At 41.1% G+C, this 13,004-nt stretch overlaps 1 protein-coding gene across 2 annotated transcripts in view; it reads right to left on the bottom strand.

Annotated features, from left to right (window-relative positions):
• Positions 1–2,621: 2,621 nt before the first annotated feature.
• The window catches only part of ncanb (neurocan b), a 187,216-nt gene continuing 176,833 nt past the window's right edge, over positions 2,622–13,004 (bottom strand). For both annotated transcript variants that reach the window (XM_038716258.1, XM_038716259.1), the window contains 2 exons: positions 10,471–10,653; positions 2,622–9,145 (listed from right to left, as the gene is read on the bottom strand). In XM_038716258.1, coding sequence (XP_038572186.1) covers positions 9,009–9,145; positions 10,471–10,653 — 320 coding nt within the window. In that variant the 3' untranslated portion in view covers positions 2,622–9,008. The remainder of the gene's footprint in view (positions 9,146–10,470; positions 10,654–13,004) is intronic.

Here is a 13,004-nt window from a genome sequence, read left to right as displayed (position 1 = left end):
CGGCATGCCTGCCAGATGAGTCTGATATCGACCCAAACACAAGGTTATGATGAGCAGTCTTTTCATGCCTCAAATTTATCTGCTCATCTTTAAACCATGTTGTATTACAAGAATCAGGACAAATCTGGAGTATAAATAGTGTGTTTTTAAGCCTTTTCATTGGTTATTATGAGAAAGTTTTGCAAGAAAGCTACTCATGTAAGCTTCATGGACACTCCACTCAGAACGCACAAGTGCATGCTGGTCCTCGGAGACCAAACATTTCAGGACTCAGGATATAATGTCAGTTATTGTTTGGAGTGCCGCTCCAAGTGGCTGTAACAAATCTGCCACTGCTGCACAGCAACAGAGGAGAGCTGAAGGTCATTTTCAGCTGTGAATTTAAGAGAAACTCCCCGGTTAGCAGCCTTAATGAGCGCTGTCCTCAGGAACTCACTGAGCCGAGCGAAAGCGTCGCTCGCTCAGCCAGAACAGAGGAAGAGATGTACAAGAGATGCTATATTCAGTGTGATTGATTGTCGACAGAAAACAGAACCAATGTGGCTTCTTCCGGTGTTTCGGAATAATAATGAAATGAGTCACATATCAGAGGACATGACAGGAACGAGAGAGCGAGGCAGAGGGAGAGAGAGGGAGGAGGTTGTGTTTTTACAGGAGAAGGAAAGAGGAAATGAAACCATCCATTGATAAGAGAGGACTCTCATATTCAGCTCATCAGAGGAAGTTCAGGTGAACTGAAGGTCTCTGAGGTTAGACAGTACAACAGTAGGCGTATTCACAAACGGTTTGCTGCTAAAACAGAATCCCCCCCCCCCACCACCCCCTTCTCTTACCTTTGATCCCTCTCACTTTTCTGTCTCCTGCTTGCTCTCCATTTCTGCCTCCCACTCTTTTTCACTTGTGCCGCTGAGGGATTTGCCCTTGGTGACCTACTGTGTTGCTTAAAGTATAAGCAACAGATTTGGAATATTAAAAAAAAGTGAGCAAAAGTTTAGTCCTTTTATTGATATTTTGGCTGTGGAGGAAATATTTTACCTAATCCAAAGAGACTTGGAAATGCATCTCCTTGACACATGAAGGTCAGAGAGGCGCTGATTGTTCTCCGGCTGAATGATCAACAGCTTAGAGCAAAACAGAGTCTCTTGCTTAAAGTACAGAGGAACGTGATAGCAGGAGAGACGGCGGAGAGAAAACAAGCAGTTTTTGCATTCACTTGGAATTTTCAGGAAGGAGCAACAAACTCTTGACAATTCAGTCGATATAATCATTCCACACAAATACATGTGTGGAACTGAGGAATACTGCCGTTAGTTTCTTTTTCAGCACTTAACCGTTTCAAGTTGTAGGCCTTCTACTCGCACCAGGTTCAACAGTATGTTGAATAGGTTTGAAAACTTTCAAGGTGTTTTTGTTCTTTAAGGACTGAAAGCGGCATATGTTGTACCGTTTAAAGATTCTGCCTCTGTGAGGATAGCAGTATCGCTGCATAAGATTGTCCAAGTGTACAGTAAGTAAATGTCTATCTATTCATCCTGATTAGTTTAGTTGGATTCAAGAAAGTGTCACAAATCCTTAATAAACCTCAAACCACATCAGACTTGTTAGCTCTGACTTCAGTAACAATATTCATTAAAGCTAAAATGGGAAATCTGCTTATTTGCAAGGAGAAGGAAGCTTAGCTTAGAATAAAGTCTAGAAACAGGGCGAAACAGCTGGCTGGGCTCTGACTAAAAGGTAACTAAATCTGCCAACAGCATTTCTCAAAGGGGGGGCGGTCTTACATGGTCTCGACTATTTCTTAGCTGTACCAGTAACTTCCTGGAGCCTCCGCTTGTTGCCTCGTAAACGGTCACAAATTATTTTTATGCTTACACCATAAATCAAACAAACAAGACATAAACTGATATTCAATGTGCTTTAGAGGTGCTAGTTCAGTTGGTGAATTTCTTTACCTTTGGATTTTTCCCCACTGTTTCCAGTCTTTATGCTGAGCTAATCCGACCGTCTGGTGGCTCTAGCTCCATATTTACCCTACAGACATAAAGGTGTTCTCTTCTCATCTAACTCTCGGTAAGAAAGTAAATAAGCATATTTCCATAAATATTGCACGATTGCTTTACTAAATCCTTACAGTGAGTTCATGGGTGGCATGTCAGTTATCAGTAAACATGTAATATTATGTACATCTAGTAAGGTCATTATAATGTGCACTTCCCCCTCCTTTTTAAAAAAAAAACACAACAACAACTGGTTTTAAGGTGACGTGTATGATTTTATATGTCCTAGACAATATTATATTATTTTATCTGGTTTTACTTTTTAATGTATAATTTAAATATAGTCTCTCATGTACTTTGTTAAAGCACTTTGTATAAAAGTGCTATACAAAAAAAGTTATTATTATAATTTGACATGTTTTAACTTTGGAGCCCCCTAGGGTTAGTATTAAAGAGTCACTGTGGCAATCAGCAGTGCCTGCTGCATTTTTCTACAAAGAAAAAAAACATATGCCATCAGTATAAGTTAAAGGAGGATTTAATCACATACAAAATTGAACACATACAGGCTTTAAACTAACTAAATTAACTTTACACAAATAATCACTCCAACAAAGCCAGATAACAGATCCAAACAAGGGTTTCCTTTAATGATCATTTGTCATGTAAAGAATATATAACACAATGAAAGGACTGGAATTCATAAGAACATACATCAATAAATATGGATAAATACTTGTGGACCAGATTCACACGGCCGTAGACGGGCTCAGTTGCAGTTATATTGTGTCTGTGCTCACAGTCGACATGAACACATAGAAGCTAGCTGCAAACTGAAGTGTTGTGCAGGGAACAGAGCCAAAGAAGTGATATTTGTCTGTATGGTAAACTACCACCTCACGTCTAGCTCTTCTGCAGAGTGCGTTGTTGACCGGCGAGTTTTTCTGATGCAGCAGTATAAAAACAACACTGTGTGTAAGTAGAAGGCAAAAATTGAAAGAGCGTGATGGGTTTTGGATCTACTAAGGCTGTATGAATATGGTCCAGAGCAACAAACACACCCAGAGTTTAAATAGATTTTGAAAAAGGGAAAAGGAAAACCCCAGAGTATTTACATCACAGAGGAGAAGTGTTTGTTTGTCATTGGTTTCTGCTCTATTTTTGTCTCTTTAATGTGTCATTCTCTCACTGTAATGTCTGTCCATCCATCCCAACAGTATACAGCTGTTTGTTTTCTCTTGACAATGATAAATGGTCTCAACTTAATATCACTTGGAGACACAATGCCAGGCAAATACCACAAGCGGTGTACCTGTACATTAGATACTGAACGAATGAAGACGTGACGCAGGAGTCCGCAGGAGGAAAAGTGTTTTGAAAAGTCGGATGAGATGGAGATCCGAATAAGAAAAGATAATGACGCAGATTACGCAGAAACAGCATTTGAGCAGAACCAATTACATGGGAGAGTACACAAGTTTGCTTATTCAAAGAGACACAGAGGAGTGCAGTGAGCTATGACAGTCTGTTTTCCTGTCATTTAGAAAACATCCAGTGGACAGTCGACGCTATTGTACTATCAATGCAATCGACAGACTTAATAGGAACCCAAGACAGACAGCCTAATCATGAAATCAATAGTCTGTCTGTGTGCGACTGAGGACAGCAGCCTCTACTGCTCTCATCAGCCTTGTCATTGCTGATGAGTGCTGCATTTAAATGCATCAGGTTCACAGTCATGGACAGTTGTTACCGTACAAGTAGGAAACTCAGGTTTCTTTCACACTGTTTGCCAAAAGGCCCCACACAGGTGTCAAAACTCATCTAGTATTTTCTAGTTTGTTTTTTATCATCAGGAGCAGTTTTAAACAATGTGTTTTGTCTGCTTAAACATGACGCATTCATTCCCATGTTCAGCTAACTAGCTTACTACCAACAGTAGTAACCTAATGTACCTACTTCCAAGGCCAGGGGCATTTCGGACCACATTATTTTGTGTGTTGAAGCCGGTCGTGGATGCTAATGTCAGCGTGTGGGCTAACCTTAGTGACTCTGTCCTGCTCCTGTGTTACGTTCGCCAAAGACATTAGTCCTCACCTAAAAGCCATTTCTAAAACAAAATGTTTAGAAATGCAAACGGTAGAGCAAAATCTAACTTTTGTAGGCCTATTGCTTGTCCAAGTACGTAAGCTAAGCAGACAAACAGAGTCATGTCAGAGTGAAACAAGAGCCTAAGCTTACATCTATCCTTATTATGCTTAATAATGCTATGGCCAAGAGCCATGCAGTTTATTTATCTCTATGTCTTCTACATGGATCATCAAATGGTGAGAATGAGGGGTCATTTGACACTTGTTTTTTAATATTAAATGTATTCATGTATATAGGAGGTCTAATTTGCTTTTTGTTGTTGTTGTTCTTCTATTATAGTTTTTATTTGCTGTGCCTGGTTGTGTTGCTTTGTGTGAAAAGGACATTAAAGCGGTGTTTCGGGAAGCTGCTGCAACCACCTGCCGTCGCCTCTGAGAGACAAGCGCACCCAAAGTTAATTTCCTCTGACTTGTTTGTATCACTTCTGTCACACTGATTCAACTAGACCCACACTTCTGCAACATATAAAACCCATTTGACCAAACTGTGCTCCCGCCGTTGCCCTTTAGACAGAGTGCAATCAGACACAGCTACAAGCACGTGGAGATGTCGTCGCACTCTTGTCTCATCTCTGCTGAACTCAGAAGACTTCAGCTATGAGCTCAGAGTGAAGGGAATTACTCGGTCACAATTAGGATAGGTGGCTGAGCCTGAGCAGAGGCCTGCTGGCTGTGAAGACGTTCAGTGGTTTGGCTGCTGTTCTCCCCTCAGGCTCACTGCTGAGCCAAGATACAGCTGGCAGCAACTCCTGTTAAGTCACTCATCTTCATAATTAAGACTCACAATTTCAGGCCTTCGTCTCTGTCTATCTGCCTGCCCTCAGGGCTTCCACTTGAAAGACCAACAACGGGAGGAGAGAGGGTGAGCCGAAGAGATGAAAAGGGGGAGTCAAGAGCGAAGAGAGACAGACACTTCTGAGAGCGAGGGTCTCGGTGTGTTTGAAGAGGAAAAGTGTGAAGAAGAATATGTGTGTTTTTGCATGAATTCAATGCTGAAAGCTAAAAAAATCAGGGAGTGTCTGAGAGATGCTGTGAGAAATATTGGCACCTTCAACAAAAAAATAAGTAAAAACACAAAGCAAAAACTTACCAGGTAAGCTGTCCCCGTACACACACACAGCCCAGGGGGTGACCATTACCATCACACACACATCTTTTATGGGGTGCCTGTTATATTTTGAAAAACAGAACAGAACATTATGGGGGGAAAATCCATTCATACCAACTCATTAAGGATAGGAGTTTAACATAAAGCTGTGGTATTTTTGTGGTTGGCCTTATAATCCCTACAGAGGAGAAGAAAATGTGACAAGACAGAACAGCAGATTAAACATCAGATTAAACGGATGTTTTTTTCCTTAACCTCTTTCCAAACACCGATTCTTTAGTATGCAATTTAACTTACTGGTAGTGTTAATTTGATTTTGTCCAAACTTGTCTCCTAATGCTCTGTTTTCCACCGCAAATTCAGTTCCTCACATCATTTTTTATAAAGTCTTCTACTCCGGTCCCACACAGACACAGAATCTTTACACAAGCGTAATTACACTGTCTCTGGGCATCAACTATGATTTGAATTACTGTGAGAGGGGATTCTGCCCGTCCTTTCATTCATCCACCGGTGCAAAATCCATTTTCATGAACAGATGGGGGAGGCAGAGGTTTGATGGCTGCGACAATTCTCTGGGCCTCCCGTCCATCACCCTAAACCTTCCGCTGGCTGTCCGTCAACCTAACCCTTCCCTTGTCATCACGGCTCCGTGGTTCTGCAGATAATGCAACTTGTTAATTAGGCATGCATTAGATTAATTAAACTGATACAGAGGTGTAGGTTCAGTGTTCTTCCCCGTGCAGAGTGTTGTCATTGCCAAGGTGAGAAGAGACAAACAAAGGCAGAGAATTAATGTGCACAGGATGGATTTTCTAACCTCCTGTGACTTCATATAACCTGATACCGCTTTAGTGTTCTTTTTACAAGATGTGTGAAATGCTGCTGAAAATCTGTGAACAATGTACTCTTTCACCAATAAAGAGCTGGTTAAAGTGAGTTTAAATGTGCTTATCCTCCACTACGTTTCTCTCGTGAAAAGAGAGCGACAGTGAAAAGAATGTTTAGTGAGGAAGGTAAATGAAAAGTACTAAAGTGAGAGGCGGTGGAAGAAAAAACATTGAGGATAAAAGTGCTGGAGTCAGTGTTTGGGACATAATCCCAAATGCTCCAACCTGAAGTGCTGGCTTTAAAAAAAACACAATTTAACCTTGCAGTAAAAGGGAAGTAAAAAAGAGCAAAGCGCTTGTTCTATCCATCTCAGCCCCCTCTTTAAAGCAGGACACGCGGCAGGAGCGAGCACAGGCACGAACAGCTGTGAGACTCAGTCTGCCCCAGAAATGGGAAGGCTTAATCCCTGCTGACCCTCTCTATCATCATCCGCTGGGACTTCAGCCACTGTCAACATCCTCAATCATAAACACACACACACTGAGAGGAGAGAGATCTCAACATTTCCAGGCTCCTCATCCTCATACCCTGTGTACAGAGCTTAAATTCATGATCCACCAATCATCATCTGTCTCTTTCTCTCATGCCTGTTCCCCAACACATCATGGTTTAGAGGGCTGCAAAAAATGTACATGTTTACAAGTCATTCAATGTAAAATTTAAACCTGCTCTAATCAATTTCGTTAAATTAACAATGGCTCACACAGCAATTTGTGAAAGGGGATGCTTGCATCGACTAAAGCCACAGAAAACCCAACTCTTCACTTCCCCTCAGCTTTATGGAGTGTTTTAAACCTCTTCCATCTAAAGGTTTTGGTTTTTGGGTTTCACCACTCTCACCCGCGTTGTTTCCAGCCACAGCAAGCAGTTGTTTGCAGCAATACAAAATGTGTGATGAACTCAATGTACGCTACCTGCCCAGCATTAAGTACACAAAGTTAGCAACTAGCTGGTGAACATTTCATTCAGGAGTTGGGTGACAAAAACAGAGCTAAACGGAGAGTATTGGACTCATCTTTGCTATGTGTCTGCCATGTGACACAATTCTCCAAATGAATGCTAATGTTGCTCCCCATATGCTGACTGTATAAACAGGCAAATGTTCGCTAATACATTAGCCATAACGACTTTATAAGGTGATAATATGTCAATGTTGTGCGGTACAAAGTGGCCAAAAAGTTAATTTACGCAGGTTTAATAATTAAAATCTCACTTTTTTTAAACAACTGAATGGGGATGAGATTATTTTAGAAATTTGAAGCTTGTTTAAGAACAAAGTTGCTAATTCGTCGGCGCTATCCAGAACGACCAGTTTGGATGTTTTGCTGGTCTGTTGCATAAAGACACACTAAACTACTTTGTTAAGGTTGGGAAAGATTGTGACCATGGAAAATACTTACATACTAAAATATGTTTAGATTCAAGCAAATAAAATGAAAAGAAACAAATATGATGTGATCGACAGTCTGGTGTCAAAGTCAAAGTCTATGTCTTATTCTGTCCTGACGTTCTTCCTGATGCAGAGGGATAATGCACCAAAAACAGGCAAGGATTATCTCATGAAAAAGTTTTGAATAGCTGAATTTAAAACATCTTTATATACACACAGTATATGTTTTTGCAGTGTAGTAGCCAAACTCTGCGCATAGACTTGTCATATCTTGTGCTTGCTGAGACATATGAGAGTGCTACTGAATCTAGACAGATAAACTGCTTTGTCTCTCTCTGTATCTCTCTGTGTATCTCTCATGCCTGGCTGACAGCGTTATTTCTCCTCATTAGACCAAACACGTAAAAACTCCCAAATAAAGAAGAAACAGATGAGTGAAAGGAACTTCACCCTGCTGCATCACCGTCATTAATTCACAGCACACAATCTCACAGCAACACAAATGATGAGAAAAGGCAAAGCAGATGTGGGATTACTGAGAGGAGTTGAGACAAACTGTCATCAAAGGATCAAATTAACTTGTGACTATGACTGGGGTGGATGTCTGACACTTTAGAAAAATGACTGATGTGTGGTGCAATGAAACTGAATTGTGTTTTCCATTTTCCTCTGGGGGTTTAGCATCTGATCTAAAGTAATGGTCTCACACTGACAAGAAGATACAATGCTAATAATCAAATAATTCAATTACAATCGCCTCTGATTCAAAGAAAATCACTCAAATCGGTTTCAGAATAACTCGCTTTAAGTCAAGCACAATGTCTTCCAAAGAACAAACCAAAAGCAGCAGAGTCAAGAAATAAACACTGAGGATTTGTAAAAAATAATAATGGTGTTCAACAGACAAAAGGCTCAAGTGAACAACACGGATGTCTTCCTTGACTCGTCTGATTTTGATACGGCATTTTCAGTGATGTCGTCCCTATTTATAGTTTGTACTAAACCACTTCTCTCCGAAGAATGTTCGGTGTGGACCTCAAAGGTATATATATTTTTTTCAGAAACAAGTCAGCGTAGCCCCATGTGTCAGGTCACCGTTGAGCTCAGAGGAGGAGTAACTGGGTCGAGTGTTAGCGGGTGGGTGAGAAACAGACAAGTTAAGACAGGAAAGTAAAGCAGGTTAAGGAAAGTAAAAAGAGTACAAAGGGATTCTGTTGTTGTCCCGGTGAAGCCTGGCAGCACTTTGGCAGGCCTCAGAGTTGACTATGATACAGGCTGACTCGAAGAGCCAGGGGTGGAGCTAAGGGCAGCGCAGGGTTGTGCAGGGAGGGCAGGGAGGGCAGAGAGTTTTGGGCTGTAAGGTGTGAAGTAGTGTTTGGGGAAAATGCGGCGAGAGGAAGGGACGACAGGGAGACAGGCAAACTGCAGTTGGCAGCAGAGGAGAAAAGTAAAGGGGATGGGTTTTTTTTGGTTCAGAAGTGGGCGTGGTTGTGGCCCTGGCCTGGCTCTCCTCCGTGGTGCCCCCCGTCTCTGTGGCCGTGCTTCTTGTGCTTCCTGCGCTCCCTCCTGCCCTTGTGGTGGTGGCGCCGGTAACGGTGGGCTCGTCGGGCTGGTGGAGCAAACAGAGTGCAAAAGGGAGACGGTGAAATAACAGAAAGGGCAGACAATTTATTAAAGAAGTAAGTCGAAAGGCAATAGTGGAAAACTGATTTTAGAGGGAGATGAATCTCTGACAAGCATCAGAAGCATTCAGATAGATAGTCGGAGGCCAGGGAAAGGGGATCAAAAAGCAAGAAGGTCAAAACCACATGTTATTTGTAGAAGGTAACTGCTTCCACCACACTGAGGGAATCTGTTTTATCTCACATTCAGAAGGCTGGGCGCCTTTAGCAAGAGCACAGTGAGCTAGCCACCCACTCACAGCCTCAGTGTAAGCTTGTTCCTGGGGTGTACTGCCAAATGAGGTTGCTCTGTCCCTTTCTGGATTTCAACAACAAAGAAATGTCATCTGCATTGAATGATAATGACATTACAACTGTGGGCCATAAAAAACAACTTGGTCCAAAGATAAAGAGTTGTAAGGGAAATTATTCTTATCACATTGAACAGAAGCTACATTATTTCAATATTTCATCACTTCTGTCACATTGTGAGCTGAGAATATAACCCTTTATATCTCCTGAAGAAGCAACAAATTACACTGAAAAGAAAAAGGACACCTATTCTGTCATAGTTGGAGAGAGTCCTTTAAACTAATTTTAGGACAGGAGAATAAGGTTTACTTTAGGATCAAATGAGATAAGGTGCATGAAAGTTGCATAATAAATTACTATTATCACTGATTTTAGATGCTAATCTGCTGTAAAATAACAGGTAGCTTCAACTATAAATGACACTGCAATGTCATCATTTCACTCCATCTAAAAACTTGTATGATATGAGAGTATTTGCTACACTTGCAAGTATTTCATTCTTTATGCACAAAGAATGGAGTATAATCATGGAGCATGATATTGAGTATAAAAGTCATATTTTACATATAGAACATTTACTTCAGAGCATTTTCAGGTCTTAGCACACATCTTTTGTATTTAACGAAGGGTCAGCCAATTGTAAAATAAATAAATCCAGCATAAAGCACATCAAAGGAGACCCAACCACTTATAACTAAGCCCAGGGGATTTTAATTCAGTCTGCAACCACTATAATCTTTTTGCTTGCAATTATTAATAATGAGAGCAGGGATGGCAAGCCTGAAAGTACACGGTGACAGCAGATCCTGAGGGCAGTTCATGTAGGAGGTTTGTCCTATGGAGGTGTGGGTGCTAAAAATAAGAAAATGTAAATGTGAAAATGACCTAACAAATGGAAATATTGCTTTAAGAATTGTTGTCTGCCATCCCGGCGGTGAAAATCCTGTCGTGTAAAACTCACATTTTATGCAGATGATTTTAGGCCGGTCCCACTTGCCGTTGGCGCGACACTTAGCAGTGGGCACATGGCGCTGCAGGAAGCCGTCTGCGCACTGGTAGCGCACTACTGAGTGGATGTCATAGTGGGAACGCTTCCGACCAATCAGGAATGCATTATCCACAGTGGGTGGGGCTCCGCAAAGCACTATAGGGCAAGAAAAGAGACGGCACAAGACAGAACATATTATTAATAAATATATTTAATAAATGGGATCCATACAGGACGATTACCTGGATTCACCTTATCAGCTTAAACAGTTAAATGTCCCTTATGGTTTCTAAATTCAGTATGTATTCTGACTTCTGACTTTAAGGCATACAAACCTTTTAGAAAACTACTCACAGCACAAACATCAAAATGTGGATTTAGTGTCTGCAGGACAGCTTGTCTGTCCAAGTCTCTGAGTGAGTGGGCTGCTGTCAAAGTAACATAGCTGTTTTAGACACATCAAGAGTTGGGGAAAAATCTGAAAAATGTTTACACAAGCTGAGATGGAGAGAGGACTGACACTCTGGTCAGAGACTGACAGGACGGACAAGCCTCAGGGAGGCACTCAGACAACTTCACAGGTTTTTTAACTCTCTTGTTATGGGGGTGTGATTTTCCCGCGGTGGAGGCAGCTGGAAGATATGTAGTAACTCTGGGTGTCCCTAGATGGCAGTCCTGCAGCTGACGCCACGCCTACGCCTGCCTTTAAACATAAATGTGCACCAAAGGTTTTGAGTTTTTAGTCACATCCTTGAATTGCCATTTCATTCATGATAATCTTTGATTTAAAATGAGCTAGGTGCACAATATAGCTGTGATTAATCATTACAATGCACGGCTGCTGAACCCATTATCAGATAGTCAGAGGTGGAAGAAGCTCTATTGTGACGTCAGGGCACTGAGGAGATTTTAAGTGAGAAGCAGGCTTGTCACTGAATGACTAGATATGGCTTGTAATCTTTAGTGCAGCGGTTCCTGAACTGTAATCTTTATCAACCACACTGCTTTCTAAATAAATTATGCTAACTTGAATCTTGATGCTTTGCTAGCATCAGAGCGTTCTGTTTTATTGTTTCAATATTATTCAGAATCTTGTCTATTTTTTTTTTTTACAGCAAACATTTTGACTTGTCTGCTCCCACCCAGGGGTGTCCACCCCAACATTTAGGAACTACTGCTCTCATGTAATTCAATTATTTTGACGTGGTAGCAGTATGTCTCCATCATGCTACCTTTGTGCAATTTCAATAGTTTCCAGCTGTACCACCACTTACAGTTGGCTACCAATGCACTGTATGTACTTGTATCTGCCAGGGCTCCTGCTGTACCATTATTCATTGGCATTCATTATTCAAGTTTTTCCAGTTTGCAGGTATCTATTTTTAGGGGCATATGCAAGCAAAATACTCTGTAAAACAATGTATCATCCATCCTGGTCCCCTCACGCAGCTGTTCTTCTTCTTCTTCTGATTTTTCTTGTTCTATTGGCGCGTGCCGTTGATTTCCCATCATTGTTACAGGTAATGTTCTACATACTGCCACCTGCTTTACCGGAGAGGAATGTAGCAAACATTTGAAACACGCCCAGTGGAGTGATTTTAATATTTATGACATCCAAATGAAATTCACATTCTTTCTTAACATTTTGCCTTTATGATGGTGAAAACCAAAGTAAACGTAGGCCCTGATCAGGATTACACAGTACCATTACTCATACTCAACTGATGTTAATGGTACTATCAGCCCTGACCTGTACACCAACCCATGCCATCCCTCAACAAAAATCCCATTTTGAGCTCCTTTCAAAGAGAAAACTAAGAGCTTGCTAATAGACTGAATGGTTGACGCTGCCCCTGTCAAAGCTACCTATTTTACCTACCTCAGCAACTACCACAAAATGTGATTTACACACTTCAGTGCTAAAAGCAGTCATGAGAGGACTTAATCAGCAATCAGAAAATGTTTACAATGCCTCTTAATTCCCTTGTCCTTGTCCTAATACCTCTTAAATTCTTAATAAGGTAAAGCAGTGTCATTAACTCTGATGAAAGGTTTAATACCACATTTACAGTTTAATGTGTTGTGGAAGGAAGGGGCAAAAAGCACTTTCCTCCTCACTTGAGACGATCACTGACTCAACTCAAATGCAAGGCTAAAAGGTACTTTTCCATTAGCCCTCACCTATGTTCACTGTTGAATGGCTTCTCACAGTGGGGGCAAGCAAAGTCAGAATGTATTGAAGCAGGGATAAAAGAAAATGTCACTAAACTCAGAAAAAGCAAATGGAGCCATGATTTTATGGGAGACGCTTTATGTCAGAAAGGTCTTTGGTAGAATAAAGCCTGAAGGATACACAGGTCTGCTGCCCAGGGAGAAACTGAGTTTCTTAGAAAAAGACCATAAAAATGTACTCCAGCTGCTTCCCAATTTTTTAAGCACTGACTTTAATCATTAAAATTTTAAAAAAAGAAAGAAACATATAGTTATATATAGTTATACTATACAAT

The sequence above is a fragment of the Micropterus salmoides genome, unplaced genomic scaffold (genome assembly GCF_014851395.1).
Source record: "Micropterus salmoides isolate LMB-PRFRI ecotype aquatic unplaced genomic scaffold, ASM1485139v1 Ms_hic_scaffold_13, whole genome shotgun sequence".
In the NCBI taxonomy this organism is placed as follows: Eukaryota; Metazoa; Chordata; class Actinopteri; order Centrarchiformes; family Centrarchidae; genus Micropterus; species Micropterus salmoides.
Note: the sequence above shows the minus strand (reverse complement) of the source record. Positions and strands in the feature narration are given on the sequence as shown.